At 44.3% G+C, this 23,360-nt stretch overlaps 1 protein-coding gene across 2 annotated transcripts in view; it reads right to left on the bottom strand.

Moving 5' to 3' along the window:
- The window catches only part of CDON (cell adhesion associated, oncogene regulated), a 717,042-nt gene that overhangs the window by 345,930 nt on the left and 347,752 nt on the right, over positions 1–23,360 (bottom strand). For both annotated transcript variants that reach the window (XM_044080828.1, XM_044080827.1), the window contains exon 4: positions 8,935–9,081. In XM_044080828.1, coding sequence (XP_043936763.1) covers positions 8,935–9,081 — 147 coding nt within the window. The remainder of the gene's footprint in view (positions 1–8,934; positions 9,082–23,360) is intronic.

The following is a 23,360-nucleotide window of genomic DNA, read 5'->3' as shown; positions in this document are numbered from 1 at the left end:
ACACTTGGGTTATCCTGCCGTCAGGCGGTCCCGCAGTCGGCCCGAGTTCCAAAGTCCTGGTCCGGCGTCAGCTGCTGTTGCCTCCTCCCTGACGTCAGTGTGCCAGGGGTATACAAGAGGCATCTGACACCATTTTCTTCAATTTTTCTTGCCCCAGATGATGTATATATATATATATATATATATATATATATATATATATATATATATATATATATAGAGCTATATAAAAAAAATACATATAAACATAAAACAATACCTTCAGGCACAAGCAAATACACCACAGAGGTTGTTATAGGATAGAATGGTATAGATAAGTCCAGCTAGTTCAGAGGGGATGGAGGGAGGGTAACCTGGACTGCAGCAGGGTGAACACTCGAACATCTACATTTATGGTAGGTACAAAACTGTACTACGTTCATCGTGTTACCCTGCTGCAGTCATCACACTTGGGTTGAATCCCAAAGCTAAGGATGAGTGGTGGGGTTAAACAGGATTAGAAGAAGCTAGTACTAGCTCTAGTCTTAGAATATAGAGGTAAGTGATGGTGTTTGGTGAAGGTGTGCACTGAACTCCAAGTTGCAGCTTCCAGAATATCCTTGGTTGGCACCCACCTGAGAAAGGCTGCTGATGTAGCTGTAGCCCTGGTGGAGTGCGTCCTAATGTTAGCAGGTACTGGTTTCCCATGATGCGTGTAGCAGAAACTTATGCAATGTCCTATCCATTTTGAAATGGTCTGTTTTGAGATAGCTTTTCCTTGTGATCCTGCAGCATAGGCTACAAGGAGCTGGTCAGATTTTCTGAAAGCCTTAGTTTTATCCAAGTAGTAACATAATTGCCTGTGAATGTCCAAAGAGTGCAGGAGTCTTTCTCCTTTGTTCTGGGGATTTGGGAAAAAGGTGGGCAAATGAATGGTTTGGTTTAGGGCCACACTGGATACCACCTTTGGCATAAAGGAAGGGTTAGTTTGTAGAGAGACTCTGTCTTGATGAAAAATGAGGAAAGGCTCCACTGCCATTAGTGCCTGTAGCTCTGAAACTTTTCTATCTGAAGTTATTGCTAGCAGCAGGGCAGTTTTCCATGAAATAAATTTTAAATCATCTGAAAAAGCTGGTTCAAAGGGCGGCAGTGTAAGCTTTTCCAGAACAAAGTTGAGATCCCAAGTAGGTGTTGGTGCTCCCCTGGGCGGTCTTATGTTCTTAGCCCCTCTGAGGTACTGTATTAGGGGTGGATGTAAAAATAGAGGAGGATCCGTGTTGTAATGAGCTGAAATTGCTGAGGCGTGGATCTTAATAGATGAAAAGGAAAGTCCTTTGTGCAACATCTCAGTTAAATATTGTAGAATCTGAGGAATGTTTGGATCAAGGGGATTTTGGCCTTTAGCCTGCAAAATCTTTTCAATTTGTCTGAATAGGTTTTCCTGGTGCTGGGCCTCCTGGCCTCCAGAATGACATCCATAACAGCTTTGGATAGAGGTGATGGCTGGTTGTTTAGGTAATTTGCCATGCAGCCAGGTTTAAAGTCTTGAGCTGGCTGTGTAGAATCCGATTGTCTCACTGGGTGAGCAGGTGAGGAATTTGTGGTAAAATCCATGGTGGGCCGTGGGCCATGTTCCTTAGAATTGGATACCAGTGCTGGCGTGGCCAGTCTGGTGCAATGAGTATCATTTGTGGCCTCTCTAATCTGACTTTCAGCAGTACCTTTGCTAGAAGAGGCAGTGGAGGAAAGGCATACACTGTTAATGTTTTCCAACTGAATGAGTGGACGTCCACTTTCCAAGCTTGTGAATGGAATGTCCTTGTGCAAAATTTTTGAAGTTGGCAGTATTGGGGGTTGGCAAACAGATCTATGTCTGGGCGTCCCCATTTTTGAGTTATCATTGCAAATACTTGTGGATCTAGTTTCCACTCATGGGGATCCATGATGTTTCTGCTTAGGTCGTCTGCCAATGTGTTTTTCTTTCCTGCAGGAATTGTGCTTGTAATTGAACTTGGTAAGACAGTGCTGTGTTCCACAAGGTCATTGCTTGCCTGCATAGAGGGTAGGAATGTGTGCCCCCTTGCTTGTTTATGTACCACATTAATGTGGTATTGTCCGTCTTTATTATTAGTTGTCCTGGGTATAAGAGGTCCTTGAAAGCTGTTAGGGCATTCTGTACTGCTAGCATTTCTTTTTGATTGATATGCAGATGCCTTTGATCTGTAGTCCATTTGCCCTGAATGCACTGTCCTGCCATGTGTGCTCCCCAGACATAGTCTGATGCATCTGTTGTCATAGTTTGCCTGGCTGTGGGTAAGGTGAAAGGCTGACCCTTGTTGAGGTGACATGCCTGTGTCCACTATAGAAACTCCTGTTGAAGGCAGGGAATGAGTGGTATCACTGTTTCCAAGCTGTGGCTGTGCTGAGTCCATACGCTTTTCAGGTATCATTGTAATTTCCTCATATGCAGTTTTGCAAATGGTATTAGTAGTATGCAAGATGCCATGAATCCAAAGGCCTGCAGAATTTTTCTTGCAGGAAGTTGGGTCTTTGTTGCCATTATTTTGAAGTATTGAGTCAGCTGTTGTTGCTTGTCTGGCGTGAGATAAGCCACCTGGGCTGTTGTATTCAAGCTGGCACCCAGGAATATTATGTTTTGTGAGGGCACTGGTTTTGATTTCTTTTCATTTACTGTGTACCCTAGGCATCTTAGAAGGTGTTTGACAAATGCCAGATGCTTTAAAAGAATGTCCTTGCTTTCTGCTTGAATAAGGCAGTCGTCCAGGTATGGGTATATTTGAATTCCTCTTTGTCTGCAGTATGCAATTACTGGTGCCAGGCATTTTGTGAAGACCCTGGGCGCAGTAGATAAGCCAAAGGGCAGTGCAGAGAACTGATAATGGGTTGAACCTGCAATGAAGTGGAGGTATCTTCTGCAATTTTGTCTGATAGGGACATGCAGGTATGCCTCCTTGAGGTCCAACGTTACTAGCCAAGCATTCTTGCCCAGCATGGGAAGAAGCTGCTGTAGTGTTAGCATCTTGAATTTTGGTACTTGTAGGTAGGTGTTCAGAATTGAAAGATCCAGAATGGGTCTCCATGCTTTGTCTTTTCTTGGGACTAGAAAGAGTCTTGAGTAAAATCCTTGTCCTTGCTCCTGTGTAGGTACCTGTTGAATGGCTCTCATGTCCATGAGAGCTGTAATTTGTTTTTGTGCCTCTGCCCATTGATTTGGTGGCAGGTTTGGCATTCTTTTTATCCTTGGCAAGGTATGAAATTGGAATCTGTATCCTTGTGAGACAATGTTCAGGACCCATTTGTCTTTTGTGATGATGTGCCAGCTGTCTGCAAAGAGTGCTAATTTTCCTCCCAAGGGAGCTGCCAAGAGAGATTTGCTTGGTAGTTTGAGGACTGAGTCATTGTGTTTGTCTTCTGCTAGCTTGGGGCCTGTCTTCTCCTCCTTTCTAGGTAGGTGTACCCCATTGGCGAGGTTTGTAAGGGCCTTGTGACTGACCTCTGCCCCTTGGGCGTCTGTATTTGCCCCTCTGTGATCTGTCCGAAGCTGGAAAGGACCAGTTTTTTGTTGGCCAATTTCTGCTGAAACGAGGGGGTTGTACCTGTAAAAAAATCCTTGACCGTCTGCATAGACTTTGCCTTATCCTCCATTTTCTTTAAAACCTGTTCTGCTTTGACACCAAATAATACATCCTGCTGTAAAGGTGCATCCAATAATTTTGCTTTAACATGATCAGGTAGGGTTTGTTCTTTTAACCAAGCATGTCTACGTATAACAGAGCCAGTAACAGCTGCTCTACAGGAAGCTTCCAATGAATCAAATCCACATTGTAAAGTATGTTTGCCCACCTGTTCAGCTGCATGCAACAGATCCTGCATTTCCTTGAATTCAGACTGTGCAGAATGTGTGCTCATTTTTTGTTTTAATTGAGACATTAGGAATTGCTGATATTTCAGCATGTGAAACTGACAATTTAATGCTCTCATAGCCAGAGTAGCTGAGGTGTAGATCTTCTTTCCCCATCTATCTAGGGCTCTGGAATCCCTTTCAGAGGGCACAGGATTTTTAGCCATAGAAGCTTTAGCCCCTTTGGGACCCTGGGAAATTGTTTCTGGGTCAGCCACAGGGCTTTGATAAAGGAATATGTGTGAGTCAGGTACGTTGTAGTACATGCCTGGTTTGGCTGGAGCAGGAGGTAGAGAGTCTGAACTTAAACTAGACTTCAAGTAAACATCATCCACAATGTCTAAAACTGGAGGGATAGCAAGTGGTCTGTGCTGGGGTAGTAAAAGGAACTCTCGGAGCCTTTTCTTAGAATCAGAGTAGTCCTGGCCTTCCCAGTGGAAATGTTCCCTCATGGTATGTAAAGTTTTCCCAAAGGAGTAGTCTTCAGGGGGAGATGCTGAGGGAATAGAGTCTTCAGCATCAGAGTCTTCATAAGGGGGGAAAGTGTAATCCTGTTCCTCAGAAGAATCTGAGGAAATTGAAACCTCGTCAGAGGAAGCATAATCCTCCTCTTGTCTTACTCTTTTATCTGGAGGGGGATGTGAACCCCTGATTAGGGTAATCAAATCTTCAGCCATCTTAAGCATCTGTTTCTTAGGCATGGGGCCTTGAACTGTAGACAGATATACAGTCTTTTTTGGTTTTAATGGAGTTTTAAGCTTAGCATAAGATTTAATGGTGAGTGTAGTCGGTCTGAAGATACCTTCTGCAACCGAAGGTGTTTCTCCTGCATTGGGATCTCCTTCTGCTCTGGCGTCGGAAGGGCCTAATGAAGATGGCTGTGATGGCCTAGTACACTCCGCTTGAGAATCCGCAGCTGTCTGGGGTTCCAATTCTGCGGTCATCAGGGGCTGCGTAGGCGCCTCACTGAAAACCGGAGAACCGGCAACAGGCCCAGCAGAGGCCTCGGAATCTGGCTTGTTCCTAGGCTGCCTGTCCTTATCCTTGCGTTTTTTATGCATGCCAGTCGTCAGCTGTTCCGACGGCATGATATAATTAAATTTCCTACCAAAGTAATGTCATGCAAAGACAAAACGGCGTTTGACAGTTCGTTTATTAAACCTAGCACAAAACAGACAACCTGTGATGTCGTGGTCTGGGCATAGGCAAGGAATACAATAATAATATTTGCTTCCCAAAAGAAATGCAATTGTTAACTTTTTCTGACATCGGACTGAGGCAAGAAAAGTATCCCCAACGGGGTACTTAGCTTTATTGAAGACTTCGGACTGAAATTCGATTCGAAAATCTCAGGTGTCGGCCAACCAGCACTTGCAAACTGCTTCTGCTTCGGGCACTGTGCGGCAAGAAAGACTGAAGAAAATGGCGTTGGATGCCTCTTGTATACCCCTGGCGCACTGATGTTAGGGAGGAGGCGACAGCAGCTGACGCCGGACCAGGACTTTGGAACTCGGACAGACTGCGGGACCGCCTGAAGGCAGGATAACGCAAGTGTGATGACTGCAGCAGGGTAACACGATGAACATCTAGTGATGTCGTGGTCAGGGCCTAGGCAAGGAATGCAGTAAGAGTAAAAGTCCTTATGAGGTATTTGCTTCCCACAAGAAATACAATTATTAACTTTTACTGACATCGGTCTGGAGCAAGAAAAAGTTTCCCCAATGGGGTACTTAGCTTTATTGAAGACTTCAGTTCTGAAATTCAACTTTGAAAATCTCAGGAGTCGGCCGACCGGCACTTGCAAACTGCTTATGCTTCGGGCCGCACGGCAAGAAAGACAGAAGAAAATGGCGTTGGTTGCAACTTTTATACCCCTGGCGCACTGACGTCAGGGAAGAGGCGACAGCAACCGATGCTGGACCAAGACTTTGGAACTCGGGCCGACTATGGGTCACTTGCCAGCAGGATAACCCAAGTGTAATGACTGCAACAGTGAAACATGATGAACATCTAAAGTTTTGGAATGACCCAGCCAGAGACCAATCCAATAGAAAATCTGCGGTGTGACCTGAAGAGGGCTGTGCACAAAAGATGCCCTCGCAATCTGATAGATTTGGAGCGCTTTTGCAAGGAAGAGTGGGCAAATATTGCCAAGTCAAGATGTACCATGCTGATAGAATCCTACCCAAGAAGACTGAATACTGTAATTAAATCAAAAGGTGCTTCAACAATGTATTAGTTTAAGGGTGTGCACACACACAGTACTAATTTAAGGGTGTGCACACACTTATGCAATGAGTGTATTGTACTTTTTTTTATATTTTTTCCCCCTAACAGATTTGTTCATTTTTCAACTGAATTGTACAGGCTATAGGTCACATTAAAGGTGGGAAAAGTTTTGAAATGATTTAATGTGGTCTCATTTTTTATATCACAAAACCCTGGCATACACACACATACATAAAACTCATTAAATATACATAGATAACTATCCCCCTGCACACCTACATGAATACTCATTATGACTATAACAAACTGCATTAAAAACTTTATTGGAGTACCTCAGGGTTCAGTCCTGGGACCTCTCTTGTTTGGCATCTATTTCTCTGAAGTACAGGCCAACACTAAGGAACTCTGGCTAACAAAGTTCGCAGATGATTGCAAACTGGGAGCCATTATTGAATCCTCAAATGATGTTGATACTCTACAAAAGGGCCTTACAGAAACAGATGCATGGTGCCAGAGCCATGGGCTCAAGCTCAATGCCAAGAAATGTATAGTTATCCCCTTTGGGAAAAAACATGTACCCGCGAATTACCACATAGGTGGCAGTACACTAACCACTGAAAGTGTGATAAGAGACTTAGGGACACAAGTAGACAGTGGTCTCACCTTCAATAACCACATCGCCACAACAGTCAGGAAATCCTTCTATGTGGCACACCTCATCACGAAGGGCTTTTCATCCAGAAAAAAGGAGGTCATTGTCCCACTGTACTCATCTATCATTAGACCCATTATAGAATACAACTCCCCATTTGGTATGTACCTCTCAAGACATCTGCAACAACTGGAAAGGCTGCAGAAATACCTCACTAAAAGAATCACAGGCCTAAAGCAGATGCCCTATGCTGACCGCCTTAAAAAATTCCAGCTATACTCTGTGGCATATCGTCTACTCTGAGGCGATCTCTGCTTAACAAAAAAGGCCATGTCAAACCCAGAGCTGTTGGACATGTTACACTTAAAGAAATCCCAATTTCTCAGAGCCACATGCTCCAGGGATCTAAACCTTGTCATCACAATAAACAAAACATGCTGGAGGGATAGGTTCCTGACCCAGAGACTCCCCAGACTCTGGAATAGACTGCCCATACATCTCAAGCACAGCACCTCTTTGGCCCTCTTCAAAAGGAACCTTGATGATTGGATGGGAGAAAGGAAATTCACCCCAAGGATCACGTCAGTCACTCTGCTAGACAGGGGTCCAGGGAAGTAAATAGTGTGGGAAGAAATAGCCAGGGAATTGTTATGGCTAGGCTTGTGTAGGCCCTAGGGCCGATAGCCTAGTACCAACCTATGGTACTATGCAACATGGCCTTCTGAGTTGAATGGAACAATTGCACATATACTACAGTAGCACACACTGTGAGGTACCTGGTAAACACTTTGTGAAATAATGTAAAATAATTTGAAGCACTGATGAGTTTAGAATGTCCTTTAAAGTTGTTCTGCTGCCTAGTTTTATCCATTTTAACTTTAAGGATGTTACATTTGTAAAAAAACCAACATCTTTCTGGGCATGTAAGCATCATCGGTTATAATACTTGACTCAGAATTGTACACTGAAGTAACAATGACACTGACTACTGTAGAGTGCTGCTCGAAGTGGCCGTTAAGGAGACATGCACACTGAGCATTCCTACAGATGATGAAGCTGCTACTGATAAACAGGGTGAATGAAAGAAAATTACTCAACTCTCTATCTAGACTGCGGGTGCAGGGGGGGGGGGGCAAATATTAGAAGAATACAAAACATGGCTAACTTTTGTGGGGCCAAGTTATGTGTTAGAATAAAAAGATATTGAATTAAATGAACGATTTTGAATGATCACTGATATGGCTTCAGGGGTAGTGTAAATCTCTTCAGAGCAATATGACCAGGACATTTATGTGACTTTTTAACAGTCAAATGTGTACCTCATGAAGCTTATATTCGAGTGGGTAGATTGTGTGCAAAAGCAAGTGACTAGGTGGTCCTTGTGGTTATTTTTCAGTTTGAAGTCTGCATCTCTTCTCAGTCTCTTTACAGATTTTATCTTGGTCCCAGTTTCTTCCAACAAACAGAGGACATCCTGTAGACAAATTAGTTTTCTTTTCATTTCCCTCCAATTGCCTGTATGCAATAAGTGTGAGTGTGTGTTTGTGGATCTTGTGACAGACTGGCACACTAAAGAATTTAACATGAATTCTCAGTGTCAGCCCTCTGACCCACTGCTACATAAAAGGACTCTGACCCAATTTCAGAAGGGGAAGCATTCTTCAACATTTGCCCTGGGCTCTGCCTAAAAAACACCCATTCATACATACTGGAATTGTCAGAACATTAAAGCAACACTGGTATTTTCACTACAATAACCTTTGTTAAAGGTGAGACATTATTAAGAGCACTTTACTGAAGTGTCTGTAGCAGCACTTTAGATGTTAATCAGTGGGAGGCTACTTTAAAATACCAGATTATATCATATACTTCCAATACAGTTTTGTATTTATACACTTAAAAATTAAACTATAAAATATAATTAGATATTGCTCTTTAGATTTAATTAAAATATATGGGACACAAGTCATACGCATTAACTTCTCTGTTGCCCAGTAAACCTCCCAGGTGACAAAATAAATCAACACAAAGCATGTAAATCTTAATATAAAAACATCTTTCATAGACTTGTTACAACATGAAAACTACACAAGTACATACACAAGTGTTCTGGAATATATGCAATGATTCCTCTACCTAACATTTCACCAACCTGTTGAGTTTTCAAGCCATTTTCCTCGAATACGGTAACGAACAAGTGCCTTAGGGTTGCTTACTGGGATGTTACACCTGATGAAACCAGTCTGAGTTTCAGCCACTGTCAGCGTTTCCAAGGATACATCCTCAAAATCACTAAGACCTGCAAAACATTAATCAAAAATTCAGTATGATATACAATTCTGTTCATTTAAAAAAAAAATAAAATAAAAGACTGCAAAAGCCACAGCCTGGTGGTAGCCTTCATTAGCAAGTGTACAGAAGTGTGCACATGGAGATGGATGGTATTGTGGGTTGGCAGCTTGTCATCCATCCCAGACGGTGGAATTAGGCTATATAAATGCCCTCATTGCCAAAAGCCTGCAAAGCTGCAAGCAGCAGTTATAATGACCACTTTTGATGGCTCTGGATGTTACACTTAACTGAGGAACAAATGGACAGAATCTGAGGGAGGCATGATGGCTGGTAAGCACAATGGCATGAAGCAACAAAGGGGGGAACTCTAAAAATACAACTTTAGAGATATTGCTGCTAACAAAAAATATACAAAAAAAAATGCCATAGTACTAAATCATTTTAATGCAACATTCAGCTTCTCCGATAAAGTTCATTCCAGAAGTCTCCAGACCATCAGTGAGCAACTGCATCAGCTACACTGCACTCATGCACACAGTGAGCAAACAGTTTTATAAACAATGGAAGCACCATCTTCTACTGAATAAACTTCAGGCATGTAGGTCAAGCCAAGTCATGTTTTCCCCTAGTACAGCACATTTAAATGGAGAGGGAGGGGAAGAAAAACATACCCAGATAGAGATTAACCAGCTTGCCAAACAGACAAGCATGCTTTCTTTCTTACCACAGCAGTTGATTTACTAGATATCCCCTTCTTGATGAAAACTAGGTTGGGTTTTAGTTCAGCAAACATAATTCAGCATTTTTTAGCAAAATTCCACATTAAGGTATGTGCACGCAGACAGACAAAGAGATACACACACACACACGCAATAATGCAATACACTGGCTACATAACCATGTTCACTCTCTGAACCCCCCCCCCCAATCAGTTTTTGCATCTAGCCACTAAGCACCCTCCTCAAAAAAAATCAAGAAACTAAGCAAATAAAACAACATATTATTAAACAACTAACCAAATAATATATACTTAACTTACAGGGAAGTCCAGCAAGAAAGTACAGTTTTGTACCTACCATAAATGTAGATGTCCGATAGGTATGCATCTGCAGTCATAACATATGGGTTGTTCTGCCTCAGGCAGCCCTTCGGTCGGCCGGATTCCAAAGTCTGGGTCTGGCCTCGGCTGATGTCGCACTTCACCCGACGTCATAGCTCCTGGGGTATAAAGGCATCAGCCGACGCCATTTTTCTCAGTGTTTCTTGCCCCAGATGCCAGGTGCCCTCTAGGAAGGCTAAATTTGGATAAATGTAGAAAATTCCAAACAGTAGGAAGCAAAATATATATATATATATATATATATATATATATATATATATATATATATATATATATATATATATATACATACAAACAAATACACAATAATAGATCCCCCCAGCTGGCTAAAAGAGGGGTAAGTACCCTAGGAATACCACAGAGGGGAAGGAGGGTGGGTAATCCTGACTGCAGATGCATACCTATCGGACATCTACATTTATGGTAGGTACAAAACTGTACTATGTCCTTCAAGGATGCATCTGCAGTCATAACATATGGGTAGAATACCATAGCCAAACTGGGGGAGGAGGCACTAAGATAATGATGGTGTAGTTAAGATCCCTTGTAAAACAGCAGTGGCAAAACCTGCTCGGGATCTAGAGTATAAAGGAAGATTATAATGTTTGGCAAATGTATGCACGGAGCTCCAAGTAGCAGCTTCTAAAATGTCTTTGATAGCCACTCCTCGTAGGAAAGCTGTAGTGGTGGCTGTAGCTCTTGTGGAGTGAGGTCTGATATTTTCAGGAGTTACCTTTCCATGAAATGAATAGCAGAATCGAATGCAATTTCCTATCCATTTTGAGATTGTCTGTTTTGAAATTGCTTTTCCTTGCACTCCTGTTGCATATGCTACCAAAAGCTGGTCAGTTTTTCTGTTGGCTTTAGTTCTGTCCAGATAGTAGCGCAGTTGTCTGTGTACATCCAAGGTGTGTAGTAGTTTTTCCCCCCTGTTCTGTGGGTTGGGGAAGAATGTAGGTAAATGAATAGCTTGGTTCAAGGATACACCTTTGGCATAAAAGTAGGATTGGTTCTCAGACACTCTATCCTGGTGGAAAATAAGGAAAGGCTGCACTGCCATTAATGCCTGTAACTCAGATACCCTTCTTGCTGAAGTGATTGCTAGCAGAAAGGCAGTTTTCCAAGATAAGAACTGCAAGTCTGCTGTTGCTGCTGGTTCAAAAGGGGGAAGTGTTAATTTTTCTAGCACAAAATTGAGATCCCATGCAGGCAGAGGTGGTTTCCTTGGAGGCTTTACATTTTTGATCCCTCTCAAAAATTGTCTGAGGAGAGGATGAGAGAAGACAGGAGGATCCATGTTGTACTCTGCTGAAATTGCTGATGCATGAATCTTAATGGAAGATTAGGACAGGCCATTGTGGAACAGTTCTGCTAAGTATTCCAGGATGTGTGCTAGGTTTGCCAGTGTGACATTTTCTCCCTTTTCTGCACTCCAAATGAGGAATCTTTTCCATTTGGCTGAATATGTTTTCCTTGTGGAGGGTCTGCGAGCCTCCAGGATAATGTCCTTAACCCTCTGAGATAAATCAGGTTGGTTTTGTTTTATGCAATTTTCCAAGCAGTTAGCTGCAGCGTTTTTAAGTTTGGATGCAGGGTCTTGTAGTTGTTCTGTGTTAGAAGTAAAGGACATAGAGGTAGAGGCCATGAGTGCGTCGAGACATGCTTCTCAGTAGCGGGTACCAATGTTGCCTTGGCCAGTCTGGAGCTATCAGAATTACCTTTGGCTGTTCCTCTCTGATCTTCAGTAGAACTTTGTACATCAAAGGGAGAGGTGGGAAGGCATATACTGTCAGGGCCTTCCAGCTGAAAGAAAGGGAGTCCACCCTCCAGGCAAGTGGGTGGTATACTCTTGAGCAGACTTTCTTCAGTTGGTGGTTGAGTGGGGAGGCGAACAGGTCTATCTCTGGCATTCCCCATTTCTTTGTTATGGTTTTGAAGATATCTGGATGCAGCATCCATTCGTGAGCATCCGTGGTAGTTCTGCTTAAGCTGTCTGCTAGTGAATTCTCTTTCCCTGGTACAAATCTGGCCTGCAGTTGGATGTTGAGATTCAGGGCCAAGTTCCACAGGTCCATTGCCATCCGGCATAGAGGGTATGAATGTGTGCCTCCCTGTTTGTTGATGTACCACATGACTGTGGTATTGTCCATCCGTATCAGCAGGTGTCCTTGCTGGAGGAATGGTCTGAATGCCTCGATTGCATGCTTCACTGCCAGCATCTCCTTTAGATTTATGTGTAGATTCAGCTGGTCTTGGGACCATAGGCCTTGGAAGCACTTGTCTTCCATGTGTGCCCCCCAGCCTAGGTCTGAGGCGTCCGTGGTGATGGTCTGCCTTGGATGTGGTTTGTGGAAAGGCAATCCTCTGTTTATCTGACAGGCCTGAGCCCACCACAGGAATTCTTTTTTCAGGCATGGAATGATTGGTATCAGGGCTTGTAGACTGTGTTTGTGTTGAGACCATACATTCCTTAGGTACCATTGTAACTTTCTCATATGCAGCCTGGCATGTGGGATCAAGATTATGCAGGATGCCATGTAACCCAGGGCCTGCAGGACTTTCCTTGCAGTAAGCCGAGTTTGTCTTGTTAATGCAGTGAAATAGAGTGGTAGTTGTTTTTGTTTTTCCTCTGTGAGAAAAGCCATCTGAGTTATTGTGTCCAGTTCTGCACCCAAAAATGTTATCCTTTGGGATGGCACTAGTCTTGACTTTTGTATGTTGACTGTGTATCCCAAGGCTTGCAGCAGTTGTATGACATAGGCCAAATCCTTTATTAATTTTGTCTTGTTGTCCGCTTGTATTAGGCAGTCGTCCAGGTATGGGTAGATTTGAATTTCCTGAAGTCTGCAATGAGCAATTACTGATGCCAGGCATTTCATGAACACTCTGGGCGCAGTAGATAAGCCAAAGGGCAATGCTGAGAATTGATAATGCTCTGATCCTGCAAGAAATCTGAGGTGTCTTCTGCAATCTGGTCGTATAGGGACGTGCAGGTATGCCTCCTTGAGATCTAGAGTCACCAGCCAAGACTCCTTGCCCAACATGGGAAGAAGTTGCTGTAGGGTCAGCATTTTGAATTTTGGAACAATGAGGAATGTGTTCAGTGCGGACAAGTTGAGAATAGGCCTCCATTGATTTTCTTTTCTTGGTACAAGGAATAGTCTGGAGTAAAATCCTTGGCCTTGTTCCATAGATGGTACCTTTTCTATTGCTCTCATCCTTAGTAAGCTGATTATTTGTTTTAGAGCCTCTGATTTCTGGCTTGGTGGAAGGTTTGGCATTCCTCTCTTTTTTGGTAGAGTGTGGAAGTGAAACTTGTAGCCCTTGTCTATTGTTTGTAAAGTCCATTTATCTCCTGTAATGTAATGCCAGTTTTTTGAAAATAAAGCTAGCTTTCCGCCCAAGGGTGCTTCCAGTTGTTCCCTGGTAGGCGGAATCAGAGCCAAGTCATTGTGTCTGTCCTGTGGAAGTGGTTGCAGTCGCAGCTGTGGCGGCACTTCTCTGGTTGGCAGGTTGCCACTGACGACCCCTGTAGGCACCCCTTGATTGACCTCTGCCTCTTGGGCGTCTATTTCTGCCTCTCTGTGCTCTGGAGGTGTCTGGAAAGGACCAATTCTTTGAAGGCCAATTTCTGCTAAACCTCGGAGGTTGGACCTGCAGAAAATCCTTGACTGTTTGGACAGATTTTGCTTTTTCTTCCACTTTCTTTAGAACCTCCTGTGCAGGGGAGCCAAATAAACTTTGTTTCTCCATAGGGCCATCTAGGAATTGACTTAACATGGTCTGGTAAGGATTGTTCTTTTAACCAGGCATGCCTTCGAATAACTGCTCCAGTCATAGCTGATCTAAATGAAGCCTCCAGTGCATCATAGCCACATTTTAAGAAATGATTACTGACCTGCTGAGAGTTGTGGACCAAATCCTGAAGGGACTTACGGTCTAAAGGTTCAGGAGAGGCCAGCTTTTTATTCAGCTGATCTAACAAAAATTCCTGGTACTGTATCATGTGAAATTGACAGTTTAAAGCCCTGGCAGAAAGAGTAGCAGATGTATAAACCTTTTTACCCCATCTCTAATGCTCTAGATTCTCTTTCAGAGGGTAGTGGGTTTTTGGCAGAGGCAGCTGCAACACCTTTAGGGCCCTGAGAAATGGTTTCTGGGTCTGCAGCATGGGCCTTATACAAGTGGAAGTGAGAATCCGGGACCCTGTAGTATCTGTCAGGTTTGGCAGGGGCCGGGGGTAGAGAATCAGGGGCAGTGCTGGCATCATTGTATGCATCATCAACAACTGATAGTACAGGTGGTATGGCTAAAGGCCTATGCTGTGGTAAGTGTAAAAAAGTCCTTAGCCTTTTCCTAGAATCAGAAAAATCCTGACCCTGCCATTGGAAGTGTTCCCTCATTGAGTGTAGGGTTTCCCCAAATGAAAATTCTTCTGGAGGTGAGGCAGAAGGAATGGAGTTCTTCTGCATCAGAATCCTCGTAAGGTGAGCATGGGCCTTCCTGATGGTCAGATAAATCTGAACCATCCGAGGAATAGTCAGAGGAGAGAGGTTCAGGGGGTTCAGTCCTAGGCCTCTTCAGGAGGGGGTTGTGAGGCCCTGTCTGGGTGAGATTGGGATCCCCTGATCAGAGGAATAAGGTCCTCAGCACGGCTGAGAATCTGAGAACTTGAGGTAGGCCTGTGAGAGGGAGCTTTTGTAGGTAAGGCCTTGGAAAGTTTGGCTGCTTTAGCCCTGGAAAAGGCCTTGATAGACATAGAAGCAGGGGGTCTAGCTGCCCCACGTGCAGGAGTAGAGATGTCCAACGGAATAGTGTCAGACAAATCTTGTGTGCCTGCTTCTTCAGCAGGAATTTCTGTAGCCGACTCAGCCATGGCCTGTGTGGCCTCGGTTATCAGAGGCATGCTTTCGGCCGAAGGGAGAACCGAGGTCTCGGTTTCAGCCAAAACCGAGACACTCGCGGTAGGCCTAACCGTGGTTTCAGCCGAAACCGCGGGCTGCGAGTGTCGGTCCTTTTCCTTGTGTTTTTTAGCTAAATGTGTAGTCGGAGTCTCCGACGGCATTTTATATGCAAAAGTGGAGCCAAAAAACTTTTCTGCCAACTCCGACCGACGTCTAAGTGTCAGTCGGTTGAAGGAAGCACAGGCTAAACAAGCTGATACGTCGTGGTCTGGGCCTAAGCAAGGAAGGCAGTAAGAGTGGAAATCCTTATGAGGTATTTGTTTCCCACAAGTTAAACAATTATTTATTTTGTCTGACATCGGCTGAGGCAAGAAAGAGTCCCCAACGGGGTACTTAGCTTTTTTAGAAGTCTTCAGTAGTTGAAATCTCTGGATCTGACCGACCGGCACTTGCAAACAGCTTCTGCTTCGGGCACCGCGCGGCAAGAAAGACGGAGGAAAATGGCGTCGGCTGATGCCTTTATACCCCAGGAGCTATGACGTCGGGTGAAGTGCGACATCAGCCGAGGCCAGACCCAGACTTTGGAATCCGGCCGACCGAAGGGCTGCCTGAGGCAGGACAACCCATATGTTATGACTGCAGATGCATCCTTGAAGGACATCTGCTGATGGAAATAATCACCTACAATGGGATGGCAGAAGGATACACCCAGCATATTAAAAAGTGACTTTGTTTTCTAGCAAGTCAACAGATAAGGTACATTTCTGTTTGGTGTCTAATGTTGAGGAATCTCCTCCTTTATTATCTCTGGGTTAGGCTGACTCCCAAGGAGTGACATGGTGGAAACAGGGAGGGGAAAAAATAGTCCAATAGCAATAATACTTAAAGGGATTTGCCAAGGACTAAGTGACCATGGCATAAATGTCTACAATAAAGTCATTCCTGAAGCGATCACAGATGACAATCACTCCCTTGGTAGATTTGGCTTTGGACATATTAACCAGTAGATGGTTGAGCTAATGGTGGCAAAAAGCAATGAGGTTTGTAATGCACTTGGGAATAACTGCTTGAGAGCCAAAGCCCCCCTCCCTCTCTCTGTCTGGGGCAAATGAAACAAACAGCTGGTCCATCTAAACTAATGTATCCTCCTCTGCTGGCTCATGTGCTATCTGTGCAATTCACAGATGGACGACTCACAATTCTCTCATTTCTGCCACAGGAACATGAAAACTGGCTCAGGCAAAACTACAAAATTAGCTTTGGGAATAAAATACAGGTTTACCATTAAGTATACTTTACCCATGTAAAAGCACACACGTAGTTCTGAATACCAAAGGGACTGAAGTTCTAGGATATAAGGTACAGATGCAAAGATGGTCAGCAACAATATCCTCCAAGAAATAACAGTGTGTCACTGATTTAGCAAGCACAAGTAATGAGCATGCCCATATATCACAAAGCTAAGGTCCAATACAGAGGATGGGCTCCTCAGTGAGAAAAGTAAAAGGTGATATTTCCTTATAAAACTTAACTAAACAACCAGTGGGGGGGCCACAGTTCTGCTCACCACAAATTCAGCACATAAAGAAACAGAAGAAACATGCACCATCACCATGGAATACATGACCTAACACATGTAGGTTCCTGAAAATGGACACAGTTTACCAGCTAGTGTAGTACTGGACACAGCTTAATCCAAACTGAGAACCTTTTCTACTTGAAGGCACAAGCCTATCAAGTGAAATATTATTACCTTAAGACAGACTAGGTTTGGTGAAATTTATTTATTTTTTTTATTGCTAAATGGGTTAGATCACTGATCTGCAATGACGTTTTTTAGACTCTGCATGGAAGCACTGACTGGTTAAATGAATTCCTCAGTTGCACAATGCAGGCAAATGGAGGCGGAGGGAATAAAACCTTGTACAGCATGAAGCATGCAATAAACAGTGCATGGCAGGAGGCAGTTCTTGATGTGAACATTGCTTCCATCAAATCATGGGGGAAGTCTTGGACTAGGATGAGGATGACTTCCTATACTAACACAATTAAAATAATATCAAGCTGCACCCTTCTTGGCCAGCAAGGAGAAATGAGAATGTTTCTTTTTCTTTCATGAACTCTACAATGAAATGCGTAAAGTACAGTTGTGTTAGGAACTTACCATAACATTGGTTGCAGTCTTCACATTTTGTATAACCTGCCATACAGGTAGTCCATGGCTGTCCAGTCTTCCAAAGCTCTTTCCTTCCTCATTGTTTTGGCCAATACATCACAAATCCCGCAAAGACATGCAAATGTTTCCATAATATTATGGCCATTATTCCACCTAGATGGCACAGACGTGTCTGGGTTTGCACCCTGTGCTGTGGTTCTCTCCCAGAAGACAAGGGTATCACCTCCTCAGGATTCTCCATGGGAAGAACAACTGACACTAGAGAATGCCCAGATCTATCCTAATAAAGGTCTTCCCCTACATCACGGTCAAGGAAAACTTCCAATTTACTGCAACACCCAAAGACTGCATCATTGGAGGTATCTGCAGAACAGTACCCTTCGAGGAGTCCCTTGATAAAACTACCAGTGGTTACTCATTTAAGTACAAATCAGCACCAATGGATCTTTCTTTTGCAAGACTAATCACCAAGGCCAACTCTTGGTGACAATACTGGCTACTAAGAAAATCTCAAATGGCTGCACTTTGCACTTGAACTGCTGTCTACTCAGAGCAAACAGGAAATTACTGGGTGGCCCCAAACAGTTTTGAACCAAAGGGTATCCATTATATGTAACATCACCATTAGGCTCCCAGGGGAAACGGGAACATATTCCCCCTACAAGGTGACAGTCCCAAATTAAATGTACCAGATGTTGAGACTGAAGTCAGAGATCCAAAATGGAAAGTAACTCATCCTTCTTGTTTAGGTCTAAGATCATGGAGTAAAGCCTGCATCCCTCCATTTAAAGCAGGAGGGTCTCTACCACTCCACATCAGCAGTAAAGTCTGTGCCCACATAAACAGCTCCATTGAAATGAACTGGTCTTCCTATTACAGCAGCTTCTGAGCACAGGCAAAGCTTTAAACAAGGCTAAAATAAAGTAGAGGGCGTCTAGTATCCTCCAGTCCTTTGCGATAATTCTCCACTCCAGCATGAACTTGTAGACTACTCCTCCCCAGAGTGTGGTCCCACACCACAATCAGGAATACCATGCATGATGTCAACATATTAAGAAACTTTACCTGCAACTCAAAAAGGCAAAACTGTTTGACCACCAAAGCTCTTCCTTAGATGTTGAAGAAATCTTGAACAGGTGTGTATGGTGGCCCTGAAGTCTACAGAAATAAGCAATTCATTCCACTGCAAAATGTCAATCTGGTCCTGGGCACTCTGGCTAGAGTACCTATCCACTCAAAAGAAAGCACCTGGTATCATAATGTTGATCTCTTCTTTGAACAGCAACCTTAATTATGACATTCTGCTTAGAAAGACATCCAAGTTTACTGCCATAGCCAATACAGCCAAAACTACATCTAGGCATATGGTGCCCCACTTTAAAAGTCTTGTGGAGGTTCTCCTTGAATTCAGCATACTAAAGGGTGTCTGGCTTACCCAAAACTTTCCTCACCAGAATGTGGGACAGACTACATGAACAGCTGAACCACATAATTGCCAAAACAGCACATAAGTACATCTGGCCATACCTTTGGGAAGCCTCTGGATTCCTTGTGCAGCAGGAAAGTACAAAAATGCTGTGGGCTTTGGGATTTTTGCTGCACTAGTCAGATCATGCAGGAGTCAGCAATAAAATGACTATTTGGGTCTGTCCACTCAGGTCATAGTTTATAAATGCCATCCATCTCTTAAGAGGGGGAGGGTTGGCTTCCCCTAATTAAGGTAACAAGGTCTTCAGCCATTCTAATAATTTGTTTTTGAGGCATATGGGCCTGAGAATGCGGTTTGGTCGTCTGTTTTCTAGGCGTAGTGCGAACTTTAGGCCTGAGGAATTCAGTATTCAGTCAGTTTACTATGAAAATTGGCAGGCCGGAATACACCCTCAGAAGCCGGTGCCTGCACAGCGGCTCCAGACCCATCCAAGGTAGAGACATCCGCAGGTTCCACAGTCGAAGAAGTGTGTCTCAATAGAGGCCTGCGAATCTGTAGTAGCGGGCATCAGGGGCTGCAAAAGTGCCCGAGTACCGGCGGACTGGCGACTAGCTTAACGGAAGCATCGTTGGCAGTTCTGGGCCTATGCGGTCTATCTCTGTCTTATCATTACGTTTTTTCAGAAGCTCGGTAGTCAGATGGCTTAACAAAGCCATTTCGGAGTACGGAGATCGAGAACAAAAGTATTTAGCTAAAAGAATAGCCCAACGACGAATAGTTCAGGCATTGAACAAGGCACAACAGTCAGCAAGAGATGTCATGGTCTGGGCCTAAACAGGTGACGGAGTAAGAATTAAAATCTCTATGAGGTATTTGCTTTCCACAGGCAAGACAATTGTTAATTTTTTCTGACATTGGTTAGGACAAGAAAAAAGGATCCCCAATGGAGTTATTATCTTTTTGAAGAAAATTTCGGGAGTCGGCCGACCGGCACTTGCGAACTGCTTCTGCTTTGGGCACCGCACAGCAAGAAAGACTGATGTAATGGCATCGGCTGCATGTTTTATACCCCTGATGACCTGATGTCATGGAAGAAGTGACAGAATCCGACGTAGAAATCAGAAGACACTGGTATTCAGGCCGGCCGAGGGCTACCTGCAGGCAGATAACTCAAATGTGATGACTGCAACAGTGAAACACGAAGAACATCCAGGACTGCAACAGTGAATACACTCCCAACATCTACATTTATGGTAAGTGTACACAACTGTACTATGTTCTTCATGTTTCACTGTTGCAGTCATCACACTTGGGTTGATTCCCAAAGCTGAGGAAGGGTGCAGGCAGTCAGGACATACTAGGGCTGGCTAGCAACGCCTTGTAAGACTGCTGTGGGAATTCCAGCTCTGGGTTTGGAAAAGATAGGCAAGTGGTAATGCTTGGTGAAGGTGTGTACAGAACTCCAGGTTGCAGCTTCCGGGATGTCCCTGGTAGGGACTCCCCTGAGAAAAGCTGTAAAGATTGAGGTAGCCCTAGTGGAATGAGGCCTGATCCCCTGTAGGGTAAGTTTTCCATGGTGTTTGTAGCAGAAATGGATGCAGTGTGCTATCCATTTAGAAATGGTTTGTTTCAAAATGGCCTTGCCCTCTGCCCCTGCAGCAAAGCTAACTAGCAGCTGGTCAGATTTTCTGAAAGGTTTAGTCCTGTCAAGGTAGAACCTGAGTTGTCTGTGCATGCCCACGGAGTGCAGGATCCTTTCCCTTTATTCTGAGGATTAGGAAAAAACATTGGCAAAGGGATGGATTGGTTTAAAGCCACACTGGATACCACCTTGGGCATAAAAGATGGGTTAGTCCGGAGGGAAACCCTGTCCGCATGGAAGATAATGAAGGTTTCCACAGCCATAAGGACCTGTAACTCAGACACTTCTTACTGAAGTGATGGCTAGCAGTAAGACTGTTTTCCAGGAGAGGAATTTTAACTCTGCTGTAGCAGCAGGCTCAAAAGGGAGAAGCGTGAGCTTCTCTAGTACAAAATTAAGGTCTCAGGCAGAAGTGGGAGCTCTCCTTGGGGGTCTTAAATTGTTAGCTCCCCTCAGGAACTGTTTGAACAGAGGGTGAGAGAAGAGGGGTGGCTCAGTATTGTAATGAGCTGAGATGGCAGAGGCATGAATCTTAATTGATGAGAAGGATACGCCTTTGTGGAGCAGACCTGCAAGGTAATCTAGAATTTGAGGCAAGGAAAGCACAACTGTGTCCTTCCCTTGAGACTGGCTCCAAGAACAGTATCTATTCCACTTTTCTGAATAGGATTTCCTAGTACTGGGCCTCCTGGCCTCAAGGATAACATCCAGCCCCTGTTTGCTGAGGGTTTCTGGTGAAGTGTTCAGGGAATAAGCCAGGCTGCAATGTTCAGGGTTTGTAGCTGAGGATGCAATATCTGTCCCTCCTGCTGGGACAGCAGAGAGGGGGGTGTGCTGTAGGTGCCAGGGTGGCACTGCTGTCGGACTGCGTAGGAGTGGGAACCAGTGCTGGCGTGGCCAGTCTGGTGCAATAAGGATTGTCCTTGGCCTGTCCTGTTTGATCTTGAGGAGTACTTTTGGAAGGAGGGGCAGAGGGGGAAAGGCATAGATTGAGAGGTTTTCCCATGTGAAGGATAGGGCATCCACTTTCCAAGCTTGGCTGTGGGGAATTCTGGTGCAAAATTTGTTTAGTTGATGGTTTTGTGGGAGGACGCAAAGAGGTCCACCTCTGGTGTCCCCCACCTGTGTATTAGAAGTTTGAATTAGTTTGGTTCCAGTTTCCACTCATGTGGATCCATTAGATTTCTGCTTAAGTTGTCTGCCAGTGAATTTTGTTTGCCTGGTAGGAATTGAGCTTGCAGGTGTACTTGGTTGCATAAGGCCGTGTTCCACAGAGCCATGGCTAATCTGCAGAGTGGGTAGGAGTGAGTGCCCCCCCGCTTGTTTATGTACCACATAACTGTGGTGTTGTCAGTCTATCAGGAGTTGTCCTGGCAGGATGAGGTATTTGAAGGCTGTCAGTGCATTATGTACAGCTAACATTTCTTTTTGAATGATATGCAGGTGAACTTGTCCTGGGCTCCATTTGCCTTGAATGCATTTGCCTGCCATGTGAGCCCCCCATGCATACTCTGATGAGTCTGCTGTCAGAGTATGGAAGGCGAGGGGTTGTGAGAAAGGCAGTCCCTTGTTGTGGTTGCAAGCCTCTGCCCACCAAAGGAACAATGTCCTGAGGCAAGGAATGATAGCAATCACTGCTTCTAGGTCCTGGGAATGTTGACACCAGAGGCTTAAGTACCACTGAAGTTTCCTCATATGCAGTCTTGCATATGGAATCAGTAGAATACATGAGGCCATGAACTCTAGGGCTTGCAGTATTTTTCTTGCAGATAGCTGGGTTTGGGTGGCCAGTAGTTTGAAATAAGTTGTCAAATAAACCTGCTTTTCTGGAGTGAGGAATGCCATCTAGGAATTTGTGTTCAAGCTTGCTCCCAGGATTACAACCTTTTGGCTGGGTACCAGATGTGACTTCTTTTCATAGATGGTATACCCCAGAGAAGTTAGCAGTCTCTTTACAAATGTTAGGTGTTGAAGTAGCAATTCCTGATTGTCTGCCTAATTCAGGCAATCGTCCAAGTACGGGTAAATTTGAATATTTCTCTGCCTGCAGTAAGCAATGGCTGGATCCAGGCACTTTGTGAATACCCTGGGCACAGTAGATAAGCCAAAGGGAAGTGCAGAGAACTGATAGTGCATACAGCCTGCCCTGAAATGTAGATATTTCCTGCAAGATTCCCTTATGGGGATGAGCACATAAGCTTCTTTTAAGTCTAGGGTGACTAGCCAGAAGTCCTTGGCTAACATAGGAAGGGGCTGCTGGAGTGTAAGCATTTTGAATTTTGGTACCACCAGGAAGGTGTTTAGGGTTTACAGATCCAGAATAGGGCACCAAGAGTTCTTTCCTGGGCACCAGGAACAACCTGTTGTAGAAATCCTGTCCCCTTTGCTCTGTTGGCACAGACTGAATAGCCCTGATACTGAGAAGAGAAAGTACTTGCTTTTGGGCCTCTGTCCACTGGTTTGGAGTAAGGTCTGGCAATCCGCTTGGGGTTGGCAGAGAGTGGAAATAGAATCTGTAGCCCTGGGATACGATGTTTAAGACCCATCGGTCCTGGGTAATATACTGCCAGTTTTTTGCATGCAGGACAAGTTTTCCTCCTAGGGGTGCAAGCACTTGGGCATGACTGGGAAGAATTAAGGACAAGTCATTGTGAACTTTTTCCATAGGGGGGTGGCTTGCCACTCCCAGTTTTTGAGAAGGAAGCACTCCGTTGTTTAGATCTGTGCATACCCTGAGACTGTAGTCTTTGGGGTCTGTTGCCCCTGGGTTTGGGCTGAGAAGGTCTGGAAGGGACTGGAAAGGACCAGTTTTTTGAAGGCCAATGCCTACTGAATCTACAGTTTGCATGGATTTAGCTTTTTCTTCCATCTTTTAAGAACAACTTCTGCTTTAGAGCCAAACAAACATTCTTGGTTTAATGGAGCATCAAGTAATTTTGCCTTGACATGGTCTGGCAAGATTTGTTCCTTCAGCCAAGCATGCCTTCTCAGAACAGACCCAGTGACAGCAGCCCT

This window comes from Protopterus annectens, chromosome 8.part0, assembly GCF_019279795.1.
Source record: "Protopterus annectens isolate FY-2018-M chromosome 8.part0, PAN1.0, whole genome shotgun sequence".
Lineage (NCBI taxonomy): Eukaryota > Metazoa > Chordata > Ceratodontiformes > Protopteridae > Protopterus > Protopterus annectens.
This window is presented reverse-complemented; position numbering and strand designations above follow the sequence as displayed.